Consider the following 19,337-nt stretch of genomic DNA (forward strand, 5'->3'; position numbering starts at 1 on the left):
AAAGGGAGAATTGAACACATGCATGCAGAGTGAGGCAAGACATCATTGGCACTTGTTGTAAATGCAGATAAATAGAGAAAAGTAGATATATTTGCTTGTTTTAAATAATAACTAAATAATGTAGCCAGCAATTTTAATAATAAATTGGTTTATTATAGGAAANTTTACAAGTATGTACTGTATTTACAGTACAGTACATGCATTCGTAAATTTAAATTATTTTTTTCTGTACTCTATTAAAAACTAAAATTTATTTGTTTGTAAGCTTAAAATAGATTCTTATTAACCATATATTATTAAAAATGCATTAATAAATAAAATACAGAACTGGGAATAGTAATTTATGGTTTAGCCTAGTGACAAGTAGATTCCGAGACAAGTAAATTCGACTTACGTCGTTTTTCGACTTAAGTCGTTTTCGTTTTCCTGGAACCAATTACCGACGTAAGGCAAGGTATACCTGTACTTTATATGTTGTAGATCAGTAAATATGTAACTCATTGGAAAATTATATTACTAATTAAAATTAAACTATGTTTGTATGATGTATGTATATACAACATAGAATTTTGAATATTAAAATATTTAATAGGGAAATCAGAAAAAACTATATAAATCAGAAAAAACTTCTTTTAATATGCAATTAAATATTTGGCATACTTTTTTAATTTAATTACTTAAATTTAAAAAGTGTTCACATGAAAGTAAAATATAACAAATAATTTGACTGTAGGCTATTGATAGACATAATTTATGAAACAAAAAGCATTGATGAAAAGTAAATCTGTTATAAAGTGATAATGTGAGAAGAGTTGAACATGATCAGAAATAATCATGTGATACTCAGTCATTTCTCACACTGCAGACTATAACCTACAGTGAAAGTTCTAGTGAGATGATGTCATATCTTTCCTCCCATCAGGCATCACAAGTTGAATCTCACACAGCAGACTAGAGCCCCAGGAGCCTGGCAACATTTTCCTCTCCCTTGTGTTCCTTGATGCCATCTTACTCACTTTAGAGTGTGAGGTTAAGATAACAAAAAGGCATAAATGGACGTCCTTACACTTTATGATAACTGTGGCTCTTGAGATTGGTATGCTCGCAAGTCATTACTTCCAAGCTCACATCTCCTTCCCCTAGTATATAATCATTTACAAGCTAGAAGATAATAGTGAGGAAGAAAAGAAGTTAACAAGATTCTTATACTCAAGTGAAAATTGCAAGAATTCTGTATCATGGAACCAACAGATGAGAAACATTAAATTGAAACACATTATATGAGCTTGCTAAATCAATTAACTCCACAAAACAAAAAGTATAAAGATTTTGATAATATAAATTATTTTTGAAAATTCCCTTTAAACTTTAAATTTAAATAAGCATTGCAGAATGTATTTTTATATATTGTTATATTGAAGCATAGCTTTAATATAATGATATATAAAATTAGTTACACAAAAAATTTGAAAATAATAACAATTATATTAAGGATTTACAAATGGAGTTAATTGATTTGGCCTGTGAATGGCTCATATAATTGTACAACCAAAAGGTTTTGTATGGGTTCCTATGGAGATTGCATCAGGAAAATCTAATTATTACAAGATTCTACCATAGTTGAGAATTATTTTAGAAGTAAAGAGAAATTTTGTGTACAGTTTGTTTGTTTGTTTAGTTAAGTTATGGCAACACAACAATTGGGAGGGATTTTTAAGGGTAACTGGCCCCTATTCAGGTGCTACAGATGAGGAGAAACTCCAATGGCCAGCCCATCCTAGCGAGGTGCAAACCCATGACAACTTCCAGTGTTCAGAGAATGGAACTGCTTGGCCACTGGTGGGCCAATTTTGTGTACAGAAATAAAGGAACTCACAACGTATATGTTTTTGTAACATTTCTAAAAAATAACACATTAACATTCAAAATATAGGAAATTTATTAAAATTCAATAATTATACAATTATAATTTCAAAGACATTATTTCAAATTCCCATATTAAACAGATTTAATTAAAACATCAAAATTAAAAAATATTCATTTGTTTAATAAAAGAAAAAATTCTTATTAGAACTGATCTGAAAGAGTGATCAAATATTACAATAAAACATTATTTGATACATAAATAATCTGACAAACACATTTTTATCAAAAGAATTGAAATTCAGTTGATCCATCTATCATCATTTCCAATTAATATTCCCAATGGAACACAAATCATTGTGCAAATAACATTTCGTTCATTTTAAAATAAAAATTTAATAAGTTAAATATTTAATTATCACATTAATTAACAAAGAATTCAAACTTTTGATCAACTATGGAATCAACTCTTAATAGAGTGGTTGATTCCAAAATTAATTCTTTAAGTTTTTGTAATAATTAATAGGAAGTTGATTTGAACAAAGTGAAAAATCAAAATTTTGAGTTTACTAGACAAATGAATAATAATTAGATTAGTGGCTAACATCTTGCTTGTCAATGCGCTAATGGAACTGTTAAAGCAATGGTTGAAACCAAGATTTTTTAAATTGCACTCTATTTCCCAGCCAAATTCAAATATTTATTTGCAAAGATAACTTGTTATTTACAAAAAACATTCAAAAAAGTTTTTAAAACTGAATCTGAATATTTACTCTAATATTGACTGTTTTATTCATCATGCTGCTTTAATTTGAAAATTAGTAAAACATGCAAATGGATGGATGAAATTTAAATCCTGATCTTGTTCCAATATTTACGAATTGTCATTGTTCTTCTGTAAAATAAAGAAACTATAATAAAATTATTAATCTAAATTTCACAGATTAATAGTTTATTAATTTAATTTTTTTTCTTTATATTTGATATATATGGTCTTCCAAACAAAATTTTATTATTTGCTATTATTTTAAATTATTGTAATTATGTTAATTATCTCTGAGAAGTTTGCAATTTACACAAGTCAATAGAGTAACTGTCCAAGTTTTCTCTCGCATTCAAATGTCTTATCAAACCTCTAGGAAGTGCATGAGTGACACTGCAATAGAGAAGGTATTTTGCATCCTGAAGTTTACAATGTCTACTCTGTTAGATAATGATGAGTGATTCAATATGCAGACATGCAACATGTGACTTCTGTGAGAAGAGTGACAATACACATGCCATAGTAACCTAGGAAGAATTTGAGTTTCAATTGGATGCTTGCAGTGAGACACAAGGTACCATGCATGCATTGAGAAACTGTAATAGACAAATGTGAAACTTGGACATTTTTTTAATGTTTAAATGTATGTTACAACATTCTCAAATAATAATTAACATGATTACAATAATTTAAAATGGTAGCATTCTTTTAGGAAGACCCTGTACATTATGTGACTACAATGTATATAAACTTTAAATTACATTATATCTTATTAAAAATATTTTCTAATACAGATAACCCTTGTATAACACTGCAGTTCCTATAAAAATCTTGTGTAATGTGAGATTAACATGTTAACCACTATCCAATACACCAGCAGTCATACTAATTAGGGCCGTACAAAACCATCCGACTGCCCGACATCACTATAACCAATGTAGTTTCACTCAAGGTTAAATTATCCTGGCTTTATAAGATGATGTTTTACATCCTAGTGGTGGCCTCTTGTGCACATCTATAAAGTTGGCTCTGACTGCTGGCGGTCATATAGCTCTGTACGGCCCTAATTAGTGTGACTGCCGGCACGTCAGATAGCAGTTAATATGTTAAGAACCAGTACTAGATATAGGGTTATGTTCCATAAGCTAAAAAAAATAATCGTTTTATTTTTATAATTATCAGAAACTTAATTTCTATTAAAAATAGAAATAACTGAACAAATACCTTACAAACCATGATACATATAATGTACATTGATATTTGCCTAATTTTCTTCCCCTTTGTTGCAGCTAAATACAATGAAACAAGAACATTTTCTCTGTTGCAGAATATCTTTACCTTTTGAACTTTCTTCTGCTCTCTCAAAAAATCAGAAATCTGGGTTTGTTTGATTTTTTTCTTGATAGATTTTTGTAAATTTTATGATATACAGCTAAGCATTATTGAAACTCCCTTTTAAACTTTGCTTCTTTTCAGTCAAAGGCATAAAAAAAAATAAGACTGGTTGCTTGGTTAATTTTGTCTTTCAAGTATGCTTTTTTGTGTAAAATTTGTAACTTTAGAATTTTCACCTGCACTATCATCTACCAAATTGATTTATTTTCAGTACATTTCTATTAAATCTGCTTCACCACAATAGCATAAGAGTTTTCCCCGCACAAAGGCTCAAAGTACTTCTAAAACACTATTTTGCTCTGTGTTATACAGGAGTTGCCTGCATTTCCTAAAGAGAAAATTATAAGGCTTGTATATGATTGAATTCCTATTTAAAATTGCCTAAAATATAACTATTATTATAACAATTTCATTGTTTTAATATTTTGAATTAGCTTAAAAACTTGTAATATTCAGCTTTTTTAGAAACATGCATTTCATGGCAAGTTTTGTCATAAACTGTAATGTAAGCTTCAAGCAATTTCCTTATTCTTGATTTTAAATAATACAAGTTATGAAACTATGCTATAAGAATGAATTATAATTTTAGAAAATCATAATTATCAGTGCCAAACAAACAAAAATCAAATCTTTACAGACTAGTTGTGTTTATTATAAATACAGATAATTACTTCAATTATCAAATGAACTGCTAGATTCCTTTATCTGGTTACCCCTGCTGCACAGTAAGTAGGGGTTGCAAGTTTGAGTCCTGCTCTGGGCCAATATTCTCTTCAGAATATTTTAAAATTAGTTTGTCTATAATTATGATATTTAACAAAAGGTGGCAGCCTGCCTCTTACCAAATTGTTAAAAATTATTTAGCCTTAATAGCCGGAGAAAGGAATCTGGCTGCTTGACTATTTATTTATTTAGTTTTTATTATAAATTCTAAATTATTATAGCTGAATATATTAATGTTTTTTATTAGATTTTCTGCTGGATTGAAGATTGTAGTATTATAAGACAATTCTGAAAACTTAATTCATATTGATACTAAATAAAACTATATGAAGAAATTTTAACAATCATAAATGCATCAAAAGGTTATGTGATATTTCCAAATAATACTATGCACAACACAGCTTTGTTCTTTAATCTGTGGAGAGTTGAATTTCTATGTATCAGGGGTGGCCAAATCTTGTCATGATAGGTGCAATATATCTATCATGCACAGAAATATGTGACACACACATTCTATATTGGAACAGTATTTTATATATAACATATACTGTGTGTGCTTGCACACATTTGCACATGTAGACTAGACCCATACTCCTAATGTATATAATAGGAATATGGGAGCTGCAATAAAGCTCTAGAATTTAGCGTTGCCAATTTAGAAAAAAAGTCACTAAATTTGGCAAGTTTTTGCTTTAGTTAGCGCCCCTTTTTTGAAATTTAGTGATGGAGATTTTTCTTGGAGATTTTTTAGTAAATTTAGCTACATTTTAGAGATTTTCCACAAATCAAAAAATTTCATAAATCTATTAAAATTTAATAAATTTATTCATTTATATTATCTTTAATGTGTAATAATTATCTGCATGAGTAGCAAATCTTATTTTTAATAAGTGGCAAACTAATCAGAGCTCAAGTTTTCTTATAACCAAATATGGTAAACATTTTTAAAGGGGACAGAGCTTAGTGGGCATTTATCATCACAACTAGCTGTAGCAGGTCCAATCCTAATTCAAATTTCAAATAAAATTGCTATGTGACGATAGGTATAAAAATTGGTTACAGGAAATAGAAGGAGAAAATACAAAGTGTCACTGTAAATATTATAACTGCATTTTGATAGCAAAAATAAGTGATTTGAAAAGCATAGGAAAACTCAAAAACATAAAAGCCGAGCCATCGTTTAGTATTCAGCAGAGTGCAAACATTCTTCCATTTACGAAAAACTCAAATGTTCATAGAACAGAGGAAAATATGGCACTTTTTGAAGCAGAAAGTTGTCCTATAACTCATGTAGACAAATTAACTAAATTCTGTACAATAAATGCAGAACAAACGAAAGATGTTACATGACAGAAATTTTGTTCTCGATGTTTGATGATCAAAGAAATTTCTTATTTCTTTGATTTTTTAAACCTGTACTTGATGAGGTTCAGGGATTAAATAAAATATTTGAATCTAAGAATAATGATCCTACGAAGTTGCTACAGGACTTGCTAAATTTAATAGAATCTTATTCTAAGATTGTTATTCCAGGAACAAAAATAACAAATGATGTAGTGATTGAAAACTGTTTAACACTCAATCCATATTTGGGTTATCAGTTTGAAACTTAAATAAATAATTCTGCACTGTTAGATGAAGAAAAGAAAAATATTCGTAGTGCATTGCCTTCCTTTTGTCTCTTATAAAACAACTTCAGCAAAGGTTACCTGACACTATATCAATGTTGAAAACCATGACATCACTAAGTGTTGACCATTGTCTCAACCCAATTAATTTAAAAGATATAATAAACCTTGCAAAAATGTTTTTTGCTGATGATGCAGTATTAACTCACATTGACTTTCAATGGAGGAAAATCCATACAATCCACTGGAAAGAAACTTCCAGCACGATAAACCTGTGGATGGAGGTAGCTCAATACCAAGATGTTGCCAGAGAAAATCCCTTTCAAGACTTGGTCAATTTTGTTTTAAAAATTCTTTTATTACCTCACTCAAACGCACAAATAGAACACTTATTTAGTCAGATGAATATTGTTAAGACCAAACTGTGGAATAGATTGAATATTATTTCACTCAGTAGCATATTAACGACTAGATATGGTTTGAAAAGATTAGGGAAATGCAGCTATGATTATGAATTGCCAGCAAATGTCATTCGAAAAATAGGCACTATAAAATCATACCAACATTTACAGTTTGAAGCAAAACCATCTTTTGAACACAATGAAGAAATTGAAGAAGTAATGGAATTTAACGACAAATGAACTTTTTGAATAAAGTTAAAAATAGATTAATTAAAAGTATGTTTTTATTGTTTGTTTAGCCATTTTTTTAGCAAATTGTGAAAATTTTTTTAGCTATTTTTAGAGTTTTTTTTTGTTTGCTTTTAGCTACTTTTATTTTTTTCAGTTGGCAACCCTACTAGAATTGCTGAGTTTTGCTCCATAACTATATGACTTCAAAATTTTGTCACTTTCAAAATGATTACTTTATAATAAACAAAAATGATTTTGAAGTAAACTGCTCACATGCATGTTCCTGCACCATAAAATCAACTGATTCAGGCTGAACTTTTTTGTTTTTGTATAGCAGACTAGTCTGGCAGAACTGATCATCCAAAGCTGTTACCTTCACCAACAATCACCTAAATAATCGAGCTACAACTACAGGTAGACGTTAGGTGCCATCTCTTAACTAAATTAATAATGTAAGGAACCAAGTCCGAGCGTTATTTTTAGTTACTTTTATTTTGCTTTTATTATATTTTTGTTTGGGGCTTATGTTTAGTTAGGACGAAGGTTTCCTCACCCGTCACCTTAGAAAGTTAAAAAGAGAAGATAAAACCAACTCACCGACGAAGAAAAGAAAGCGCCATAGCTAACACTCGCACTCACGTGCACGCCCGAGCGGCAGATAGTAAGTCCGCACTGAAGGGGGGGAAACCCCACAAACTTAGGAACTTCTTAAACCTTAAAAAGAAGGAAACATCCCGATAATTGTTCAACAAAATAATGTAAAAGATTAACAAAGTATTGTCGGGAAGTAAGCTACCAGATAACCAAGAGAAAAGTTAATGTTACATGTATGTAAATGAGGGGAGTGTCTCACTTAGAAACTGTGATGTCACCTCAGACTATAAAAAGCATACCTCAAGTGAAGACAGCAGAGGTGAGCTCATGCAAAGAACAAGCGTTTGTGTGCTTAGTAGCAGTGAACAAGAGGTGTCCAATAGGAAAATAGTCCAAGGCGATTGCAGTATTCGATCTGTGGATCGAGGATAGACAAAGTCTTGAGTTGAGAAAAAGGTTCCTAGTATAATTGAGGTGACGGTTAGGATTTGTAGTTATAAAAAATTCTGTACCTAAGTTAAGGATTGATTTTGTCGGAATTCCAAGGGGAATAGTTTTAAGTTAGACTTAGATTGAGTTTTTGTCGGGTTGACTGTGGATTGATTTTACTTGAATAAATTTGTTGATTTGTTGTAAATATTGTACTGTACATAGTTATTTCTAGGACTTGATTAAACATTTTTATTGGTTTTTTTACTAACTTGGTCCTTAATTTACTCCGGTGCATGCAAAAAGCCCAGGCCTGGCAACAATAAACACGAACCCACGTAAAGTACCCATTAGGTAATTATGAGATTAAGAGATGCAGTGAAGAGAAAACTGCCTTCAAAAGTGATAATTAACAACTTTATGCATCATGCCTTCCCACTCATCTCACCTGATCCAACAATTTTTGGCAAAACAAGTTTGTCAGTTTTTGTATAATCCTGAAATGACTTCCTTTAATTTCTGGCTGTTCCCAAAATCAAAATAGTCCTTGAAAGGGAAGATATTTGAAGATGTGGAGCAGATCAAGGGAAACATAAGAAAATAGCTACTGGCTAGTCAAAAGCTGAGTTTGTAAATTGCTTCAAAAAATGGAAGGAATGTTAGATTAAGACAAGGACTTTCCAAGGCTTGTACTTTGAAGGAGACTAAGGCACTATTGTTCTAGGATAAATATTTTGTTTTTTTAGCATGAGATCAGATAGTTATCAGATAAACCTTGTATATTGGTGTAGATCCACAGTATCTTTAATAATACTGAGTTCATTTTAATGTAACTTCTCTTCAGATTATAAATTTAAAAAATTGTTAAAATATACATTTAGAATGATACCTTCATATTATTATTACAAACTAAACAGCTTCCTCTCTTCATTTAATATTTCCAAAAAAAAAAAAAAAGTTATTAAAATCTAAAATTATAAACAATGTTTAATATTCCCTACATTATATTTATTATTTCTAAACAATAAATATAATTTAGTATGTAATTATATTATGAATAAACTAAATCAACCTCAGTAGAATAATTCAAAATCATTCTATAAACACCTGTTTTGCTAACTAAAAGCAAATCTCAGCAGCCAAAAAGGTGTTTATTAAATGGTTTATATTATGAATATTAAAAGAAAATTATAGCTCATTAATAAAATAAATAATATGACTTAAAATAGATCACAAATTCATATTTAAGCAATAAATTAAGATATTTAAATATGCATTTGTTACATGTCCCATTTGTTATTATACACTTTAAATAAATAGTAATGCCCTGTTGAAGCTGATTGTTTTCATAACTTATTATGAAATCCTTATTTTCATCAGTAACTTTTCTCATTCAAATTTCCAATGAAAAAGAATTACTGATTAAGTACTATATTTACATTTAAAAAAATTAATATTAGTAAAATTTAATCATGAAAAGAAACTTGATATTTTACATAAGGCAAGTTTTCTAATCTTGATTCTAAGAATACTTGTTGAGCCTTTTTTACAAAACTATCCTTATCGAGTTTTTGTCGTAGTAGTTCTCTTAAATCAGAAGCTGCTTGTGCAGATGCTCTAGCCTAGAAATTAAAATAAATTAATTAACAAAAACATATNCAAATTGTACTAAACAAGTGCGAGTATAAAAATGGACTTTCATATATCAGAATAAATAAGTTATTTTTTATTATAGAGACTTATTTAAGATTTGTACAGACACACACACTTATCTATATATAATAATATAATTAATATATAATTATAAATTATTATATATTATTATTATATATGTTAAGATTCTGTGCTATCCAATGAACTGAACAATTTTGATTTTGAACATACAATGTTTTGAAACAAATAGTGTGAAGCATGATGCAGATTCAAGAAGGAAGTCTCTCAAGACAGATGAATGGAGAGTTTGATTGAAAATGCTGAAGATGGCTAATTTAGGAGAAGCAGAGGATTCACCATTTAAAAGTAAATTTTCAATTCAACTCTAGTTTGGCAACCCTCAAAATGGAGTTTCTGTAGGATGGAGAACTTTATAGAATCAGATTAACTGAAATTGGGAGCACCTAAGAACTTTGAAGTAATTTAAGCAGTTAAACTAATGTTGGGGTATGGTGATGAAGTTGCAAGTTATACTGAAATGCTGAAATAGTTGATATCTTGAACAGAAGACAGATTGAGTTAATAGTATGTTCCAATATACAAGTGTGTTGAGTTAACTGGTATCCCTTCCAGTAATAATGTTATTTGTGATCTCATAAACTCTATGTTAATGCTTAATGTTTGCTTTTGAATAGAGCATACAGGAGCTGTGAATAAATTTTTATTTAATTAGTTTATACAGTTAATTTGGAAAATTTTAAATGAAGATAGTAAAAGAATGCATTCCTAACTATATATTTCAAGACTTCAAAATTAAATCAAACATCTCTTTTTATCTGAAGACTGATGAAGTTTAGATAATTATTTATACAGTAGAATTTCATTTTAACAGATTGCAGAACAGATTTCTCAGAATAACGTATTTTTCCCATATCCTGCCAAATCAATGTAATTTTACCTTCTTTTAGCTGATCCATAACTCAATAATGGACTTTTTCTATGCCCATCTATTGTAAATTACAATGTTTAGTTAATATTTGGGTGTTCCTGGGAATTTGTAGAGTTCAATGATGCACAATGCACTTGTTACATTAATACATAAATTACATAAATTAATTAACAAAACATATATTTTTCTATTATTTATTAATAATATATTATTCCAAATTACATATTTTTAAAAGTTTATATTTAAGGTTAGTGCAGTGTAGTTACATCTGGGATATAAAAAATTGAAGAATTGTACAAAGAGATTCAGCAGGCTGATACAATTGAGGAGGAGCCATCTAGTGAACATTCTGACACTGGTCCAAGTGTAGTGCCGAAATTTAGCAAGGCCATTGGATCTTTCCAAGTCATGAAGACCTCCTGACAAGTTTCAGCATAAACAAACAGGCTGTACATGACATTACTAATATCAAGTGGTTGTTGTATTCAATACTATAAATCCAATAGGCAGAGAAGTGGCATCAAAACAAACCAAAATGGACATTTTTTTTTAACAAATTATGAAGTCAAGTGAAGTGCTAATGAGCATACATAATTTGCCTCTTTTTGTGCTTACAGTATATACAGTTTCCGTCAGCTTTGTCATACACACATACAGCACAATATATGATCTTATAGCATACATGTTTCTATAGAATAATTCATAAAAAACTTGCACCTTTATAAATCCAGCAAATTTAATAAAAATTAAGAACATTTTCAATAAGTTTCACTGACCTTCCTCAGTTCTGTAACTGAGGTAGGTCAGTGAAGGAGTAAAGTTATTTTCTTTATTTTTCTCATAAATGCATTTTGACATTCCACTATACCTTTAAAATGCAGTCTACTTTTGGCTAGTTCTCTAACGTTTTCGGTCTAATTCATAGACCTTCTTCAGGATTGATGTAAAAAATTTTAAAAATTTTAACTTTCCCAACGGTAATTCGAACAACGCAAGTTCTATAATCTTCAGATATTCGATCGCGCATGTCCATTAGCTCTTTATAATGCCGCCGCTCTCCATGCCGATGCTATTCTACTTGACTCTCGAAAATTTATATTTAGCCCCTTTTTTCTGTATTTATAAATGTGCCATGCCTCTGCATACTTTAGATGTCGTATATTAGCAATCTTTTGTATAATATCCGCCTTGCTCCATTCGATTGTAATCTCTGCAGGATCCGCGATAGCATAATTGGCCAAAGCCGTGATCGGTTGTTTAGATCTTATATTTTTTTCGTGCTCCTTCAATCTTTCTCTTAATGATCTCTTTGTGGCTCCTATATAATATAACTCTTTCTTTAGCCTTTTATCATGCAACGGTATTCTGTACACACCTGGAACTAGCCTCCTGTCTATTGGTGTTTTGTCATTTCTTAGCATTTGGAATATTGTCGTGTACTGACAAAAGTAGACTGCATTTTAAAGGTATAGTGAAATGTTATAATAGATACATAAATAATTAGCACTTAAATTATCATAACTTTATTTTTACAAGTGAAAAATAAAAATAATTATACTGTAAAATGGGGTACAGTAATAGAAACAAACTTGAAGAAAATTTTGTACATGTGTGTCTGACCAAAAAAGAAACTAACCAACAAATTAGAAATTCTTCTATGCTATCTCTTAGAACATTATATTTTAAAAAAAATATGGACATTGTTCTGTTGCAATATGGTCCACTAGTCACTGATTGGATAAAAGTACTAAATGCTGGTAGTTGGTTGTGGGTTTGTATCTCACCAACAGACTGGTCACATGGAGTTTTCCGGTTTTTTTCATGTTAGTAACATCTAAATAGTTTCCCATAAAAGACTTCCTAGGAGACATTTTCCATTGGCAGATTACTCATGCATTGATGTAACCAAATAAACCAAACATTGTTCTATTAGACTGGCATCACTATTCTAAATGTCAGACCTGTTTGCATTTCATGATGGTCGGATACATGCTTTTGATGTTTGACAAAATTTGTTGGTGTTTTATTATAACTCATTTTATTAAAAATTGTGTTATGGGTTATTATCTTAGTATCCTTTCATTAGAAGTTTTGAATCCGTGAGGTAAATATAAACAGCAAAAATGTCTGTTTCTGTTTATCTCATGCAATTTTTTTCAATACCAGTGGTTTAAAATTTTAAGACTTTTATTAAGAACCTACCTCTAAAATAGCAGATTGGATCTATTTGTATGCTTTCCTACTGATTTTGACTTATTTTAATGAGGACACTTCTCTTAAACTTGGTGACTTTTGGGTCTGTGGAGTCATTAGATGAAGCTCCCAATTCAAATTTAATTCATAGAACTTTAGAAAGTCTGTGTCTGACTTACTTCTAAATAATAATTTAAAATATATTTTGATTATATTAACCCAGAATGGCATTTCATCAGTTTAAGTGAATCATTAAGCTACCTTTTTAAGCATTTTTTTTAAAAGGATATATCTGGCATTCCTGTCAAAACCGCGAAAGTATTTAGTATTTATCCTTTTTTTTCAGTGTTTTTCATTATCATCACTATCATCATCATCCTCATCATCATGAATTGCATATTGACACACACAAAGTTTCCCATGTATGGTTATAGTAAAGTATTGAAAAATACCAGTTTTAACCCAAGTTATCTTAGCCATTTTGTATGATAAAAAAATTTACAATTATCTAGCATAGACTGCACTTGAATAGAAATTTTTGAAAAGAAAATCAGCAGTAATTACTGATATATAAAAAGAGATCATGAAGTTGGAGATTTCTAGAGTATCAAATTGATGAATGTGGACATGTAGAGCTTTTTCTACAGAACATGACAGAAGACAAGATTTTTGGTGATGTTTGAGCAATTTTACTTCACACATGGGGATGTTGGGAAATTCTCTACCCCTTACCAGTATGTTTCAGAAATTTCACTGATGACTTCCATGACTTGAGTATTTTTTAAAATCACTTTCATTTTTATCCATGAAATTATTTTCTAGATTATTTGATGATCTGAACAGGAAAAAGTTTTGTGAAAGTTTTTTCTTTTTGTGTAAGTTAATATAATTAGCATAATATAAGACCTGTGTAACTAATAAACAGTTTTTGCACAGAAAAAGCATTTCCTTTCAATTTTCCAGTTGTAAAATATAAACAAATATGACTTTTAAGTTATTGTTTCTATTCATTGTTTTTTATTTACTCCAATTTACTTGATGTTGCTTCTATCAAGTAAAAAGAAGAAGAAAAAAGAAGGAATAAATAAGTTATTTTGAATTAAATATTTAGTTATTCTAATTTTGAATATATTCATTTTAGATTTGTGGAATGTAATGAATGTGGAAGAAAATTGCATCAAATATGTATGCTCCATTTTGATCCTATTTGGCCTGAAGGGTATGGTTTCTTTTATTTGCTACATATTTAAATACAAATTATAACAAATCATACATAAATTATAATCATTATTATTATTATATGGACAAATTTTTATATGGACTTTGTTTTTTTTTTTATGTACATATAGATTTTGTTGTGAGAATTGTTTAAAAGCAAAAGGACGAAAAAGAAAAGAAAATAAATTTACAGCTAAAAGTAAGTAAAGTAATTGTTATGAATGAGAAAAATTAATTTTCTATAGGCAGTGTTTGTATTCTACAATGGAATATCTCAGAATACTGATTATTATTTTCATAATACAGTTTAATTTTATGTTTGTTTCATTAAAGGAAATATTTTGTAGTAAAATTATTTTGTTTTGCATTTATATGAATAAAATGCAAAAGGATGTCTCAGCATTATAAAATGTGTGTGATAAATTAATTTATTATGAATTTAACAAACTTCAACTTTATAGAAATTGTTTTCACAACTGTAATTTTTTTCTGATTTTAATTTATTATAGAAAAAGTTAATTTAAATTAGATTAAATCAGAAGAAAGTTAATGTAATTAATTACATTATAATTAGTGCTGTATTATTAAAATATAGTAATTTTGTTGTTAATTTCATTTATAAATTTGTAGCTATTACATAGGGGCAAATATTTGCAGTGATTTTTAAAGAATAGTAATAGAAAAAAAATTTAACAATATTAGAGTAATGTATTCGTTAATAGCAATAATTTTTAATAAAAATAATAATATTTTCAGGACTTCCTCCTACAAAACTTGGAAACTATATTGAGAATCGTGTAAATAATTTTCTGAAGAAAAAAGATTCTGGAGCAGGAGAAGTTACTGTTCGTGTTGTTTCTAGTTCTGACAAAGTAGTGGAAGTGAAACCTGGAATGAAGAGTCGGTTCGTATGAATTTTGACAAGCTAATATATTGTATTAAATGCATTAATGTATATACAGTAGAACCTCGATTATCCGGACCTCTATTATCCGGATTTTCGATTATCTGGATTGTTGAAAATAAATAAAAATTTTACGAATTTGCTGATTTGCACTTCGCGAATTACGACACTGTTTATGTATGTGATGGAATGCATAATTTTTTTTTATTTCAACAACGTCTCACCCAGCACAGTGGCCGTAAACTCTTAAATATATTTTGCGTCATAATAAAAATATAACTTGACATACGTATTTATAAATAATTTATATTCAAATTACGTCATTTCTATGACCAAGGGCGGCGTAAGGCATGGGCAACATGGGCCACCGTCTATGCCACGCAGTCCAAAGGGCCTCGTGCCTCGAAGGTTTACACATTACTTAAAAGCCATGAACGCGACTAAAAAATTTTCTCGTCATAAAGCGATAAATAGCTTGTCAAATTTTTATTCATAAAAAGCAGTTTCGACTGCTTTTTATTTTATAAAATCCGTCCTCTTGAGCCGCCAGAGGGCCTTTTAAACAATAGCTAGTCTGTTAGCGCTGGTCAGTAGAAGTCCAAATTCAATACAAACGTTTGTTTCTTGAAAATTTGATCACGATTTAAATACAGTATTTATTTTTAATATTACCGATATGTCATCGAAAAGAAAACGTGTTGTATTATCATTAAAAGACAAATTAAAGTATTTGTTTCGATTATCCGGATTTTCCTTATCCAGACTACCTTCATCCCCAATTAGTCCGGATAATCGAGGTTCTACTGTATTTTAAAATTTATCGTCATCTGAATAAAAAATAACATGTCAGTCTAAAAGGTTTTTTTTTTTATTATTAAGTTAGCATTTCTCTTAGTTCATGGATACATAAATGTATTGCTTATTTGATTTTTGTTTTCAAAACCATTTGCATAATACATCAAAAATCTTTGATTTTAATTAACTACAGTTTCCTGAATAAATATGTTTTTTAACAAATGTTAAAAAAGATACTGATTCAGAAAAATCTTCTGAAATGTATCATTACATAAATGGTGGTATTTGATGTTTTCACTGATACCATTTGTTTTCTAAAATTTGATTTGAAATAGACTTTTCTGTTTAGTAGCAAGTTTTTTTTAATCTATTCATTAAAAAAGTATTGTCAAGATGCAGTTTTTCTAATATTCAGATATTCTGAGAGTTAAAGTTATTATAATTTTAGCTATAAATTACTTTTTAAATTATTTTAACATATGATAATAATAATACAGCAAATCCCCCCTTAACATCATTGAGGAAAAGATATAAGTACATTTATAATCATTTACAATTGTTATGTGAAGTTACAATTCAATTTTCATTATAAATGGTAAAATTAATTCTGTGAGGTGGAAAATAAATGCTGGAGTTTGCAAATATGATTCAATTCAAATAATAACAGCTGAATTGTATGTAAAGACTTGCCAATAAACAATGAAATTGCAGTGACAACTTTAATTTTTGATGTTTTCAGCCTATTTTATTGATCTTCCTCAGGAGAAATACAAATCAAATGTCAGTTGCATTCAAGTAGAATCTGAAAAGGATAAATTTTAGTAGTTATCATTGAATTATATCTTTATATATTTAGCCAATAGTAAAACTGGTTTAATTATAACTTATGTCGTTTTCGCTTAACACTTGCAGTTTCAAAGAACCTATATACAATGTTAAGTGAGGACTTGCTAACCTTTAGTTTACTGTACCTTTGCTGTACCTTAAACTTAAATTTTAATTTTAAATTATAAAGTTATGAACAAAAAACTAAGTAAGAATAACTTAAAAATTATTTTTGATCCTTTAAAGGTTTTTACTAATATGTTTTTTAATAATTTTTTTTAAAGCTATGTTGATACAGGACAATGGCCAGATCATTTTCCTTATAGAACAAAGGCATTATTTGCATTTGAGGAAATTGATGGAGTTGATGTTTGCTTTTTTGGAATGCATGTTCAAGAATATGGATCTGATTGTGCACAACCAAATACAAGGTATAAATATTTTATGTATAATATTAAGTTATAGTATATAATCAAAAATTTTTAATTTATTATTAGTTTAATTTAGTGTTATAATTTTTGTAAGAACTTTGACCTTTTGCCTTATTATGGGTTAGTCTTATGTATAAGTGATTTAAAGTTAATCAGCATAAAATTGTGTAATATTGTGTTTTCACCTTGTAATATTCTGTTGAAAATTGCTGTTTGAAAATTTGCATGCTTGTATGTAAATCAAACTAACTAACTTTTATTTTTTGATGTGATGTTGAGAATATCAATTACTATTATTATATTATATAATAGTTATTAATTTGTTTTATGTTAAATGATTTGAGGTTATTATTAAATTTTTTTAATATATTTTCCTAAAATTTTCTTGCATCACAAAAATATGTTTCAAAAAGCAGTGCAGTATAATGTAAAGTTTGAAAATGTGATGAACTTGTAACTTTGAATATAAATGTTTCATTCATTATTTATTCGTGAATTTAATGGTATTTATATTTTTTAAATTTTTTATATTCTTTCTAATAAAAATCTAAATTACTGAAATGTTTTGATTACATAACAAAAGTTACATAACATAATAACATAATATAAACAAGTAACATAACATAATAAAAGTTTAATAAAAAGTTATACTGTAATTTTGTATATCTTATGAAACTTAAACTGATCAGTAATAAGCTATATAATATGCTTTTCAGAATTATGACAATCAGTTTTTGAAATAAACAATTTTATTAATAATGAAAGTAATAAAGAATGATGTATGAATTTATTAGATTAAATCCAATTTTTCAAATTGAAACAAAATATCAAATACTAGTAACCCGTAGACAGTCAAGTTTTTGTTCCTTTAACTGTTATTCTTTCTTTTCGACTAATTTTTTTCTTGAAATTGCTTTATTTAATTCCAGTTAAAATAATAATTGTTATTATTATTATCATCATCATCATCATTATTAAATTGTAGTTGGAAATTACAACAATTAATAGTTTTTTTTAACTGTTTTTACACATTTTTAAATGTTTTTTTTTAAATTAAATACATTTAATATATTTAGTTGACATGTATTAGATAAATATACATTATGATATTATTTTTGATAAATTATCTAATCACTTTACATTTTACTTTTCAGGAGAGTGTATATAGCTTATCTAGATAGTGTACATTTCTTTAGACCAAAGCATTTTAGAACTGCTGTTTATCATGAAATTTTACTAGGATATTTGGATTATACTAAACAATTAGGGTATGTATTTTTAAATTTTTGATTTTATGTAACATAAAAATGTATATTAAAAAAATTAATTAAAATATTTAAACAGTTGTGTAATAATAATAATATTATTATTTTTTAAATTGATAATTTTCAATGTTAAATAAAAATACTGTATGAGATAATTGGAACATAATATAATTTTTCTCTGATTTTACAAGAATTAATGAGTTATTTTGGAATTAATGTCTAAATCTCAAATAGTTTATTTAAAAATTACAGAATTTTATATTTTTACGTTTAAAAATGAATTAATTTAAATAATTTTACGTCATAAATTTAAGATTTTTTTTACTTATGAATTTTATAATTAATAACAATTTATAAGTAGTTACACTTTGCAACTTCCTCCCTATTATCCTGTACAAGTGATGGCAAATTGTGACTTGCTTGATATTTTTAAGGTCTCAGAATTGAATGTTTGGAATGCATTAGGTTTTTATAAATTATAAAAGCATATTTGATAGATTAAAAACCTTGTGTATATATATAGTATTATGAAAGCAAGGTCCTAATCATACAGATTAAAAAGTTAAATAATGTAAAATTTGTAAGCATTTTTTAAAAATATTTTAATTACCCAAATTAAGTATTTGACCCATGATTCAGAATTGATAAATTTTGAATTCAGTTCTGACCGTCAGAAAATGTGTGCTGTGTCACTATACTGTGTAATATATAAATAATTTTAAATAGCTGCAATAAAATATTTGTTTTTATGAAAGTTATGATTTATCATACATTAAATATCATTGTCATAGATGTTTTATAAAAGTTATTGTTTGTAAATATTAAAGTTTTTCTATTGTTTATTTAATTTNACCGATATGTCATCGAAAAGAAAACGTGTTGTATTATCATTAAAAGACAAATTAAAGTATTTGTTTCGATTATCCGGATTTTCCTTATCCAGACTACCTTCATCCCCAATTAGTCCGGATAATCGAGGTTCTACTGTATTTTAAAATTTATCGTCATCTGAATAAAAAATAACATGTCAGTCTAAAAGGTTTTTTTTTTTATTATTAAGTTAGCATTTCTCTTAGT

At 28.1% G+C, this 19,337-nt stretch overlaps 2 protein-coding genes across 2 annotated transcripts in view; both read left to right on the plus strand.

Annotated features, from left to right (window-relative positions):
- Positions 1–2,982: 2,982 nt before the first annotated feature.
- On the plus strand, positions 2,983–7,656 carry LOC111638243. The gene is made up of 2 exons (XM_023383902.1): positions 2,983–3,033; positions 6,405–7,656. The coding sequence occupies exons 1-2, from the start codon at positions 2,983–2,985 to the stop codon at positions 7,011–7,013; spliced, it is 660 nt and encodes a 219-aa protein (XP_023239670.1). The 3' UTR covers positions 7,014–7,656.
- A 4,047-nt stretch (positions 7,657–11,703) lies between these two features.
- Positions 11,704–19,337, plus strand: part of LOC111638244 (histone acetyltransferase p300-like) — a 36,054-nt gene continuing 28,420 nt past the window's right edge. Inside the window, exons 1-5 of the mRNA XM_023383903.1 lie at positions 11,704–14,041; positions 14,172–14,239; positions 14,797–14,944; positions 16,849–16,995; positions 18,150–18,263. Coding sequence (XP_023239671.1) covers positions 14,010–14,041; positions 14,172–14,239; positions 14,797–14,944; positions 16,849–16,995; positions 18,150–18,263 — 509 coding nt within the window. The 5' untranslated portion in view covers positions 11,704–14,009. The remainder of the gene's footprint in view (positions 14,042–14,171; positions 14,240–14,796; positions 14,945–16,848; positions 16,996–18,149; positions 18,264–19,337) is intronic.

This window comes from Centruroides sculpturatus, unplaced genomic scaffold, assembly GCF_000671375.1.
Source record: "Centruroides sculpturatus isolate CEXI.00-Female unplaced genomic scaffold, Cexi_2.0 scaffold938, whole genome shotgun sequence".
Taxonomy (NCBI): Eukaryota; Metazoa; Arthropoda; class Arachnida; order Scorpiones; family Buthidae; genus Centruroides; species Centruroides sculpturatus.

Bases quoted from the DNA above. Each gene is read 5' to 3' on its own strand.
- LOC111638243 (XM_023383902.1), top strand. From the start codon at position 2,983: ATGTCTTATCAAACCTCTAGGAAGTGCATGAGTGACACTGCAATAGAG. The intron at 3,034-6,404 runs GTATTTTGCATC...AAATATTCGTAG, and splicing joins GTGACACTGCAATAGAGAAG to TGCATTGCCTTCCTTTTGTC.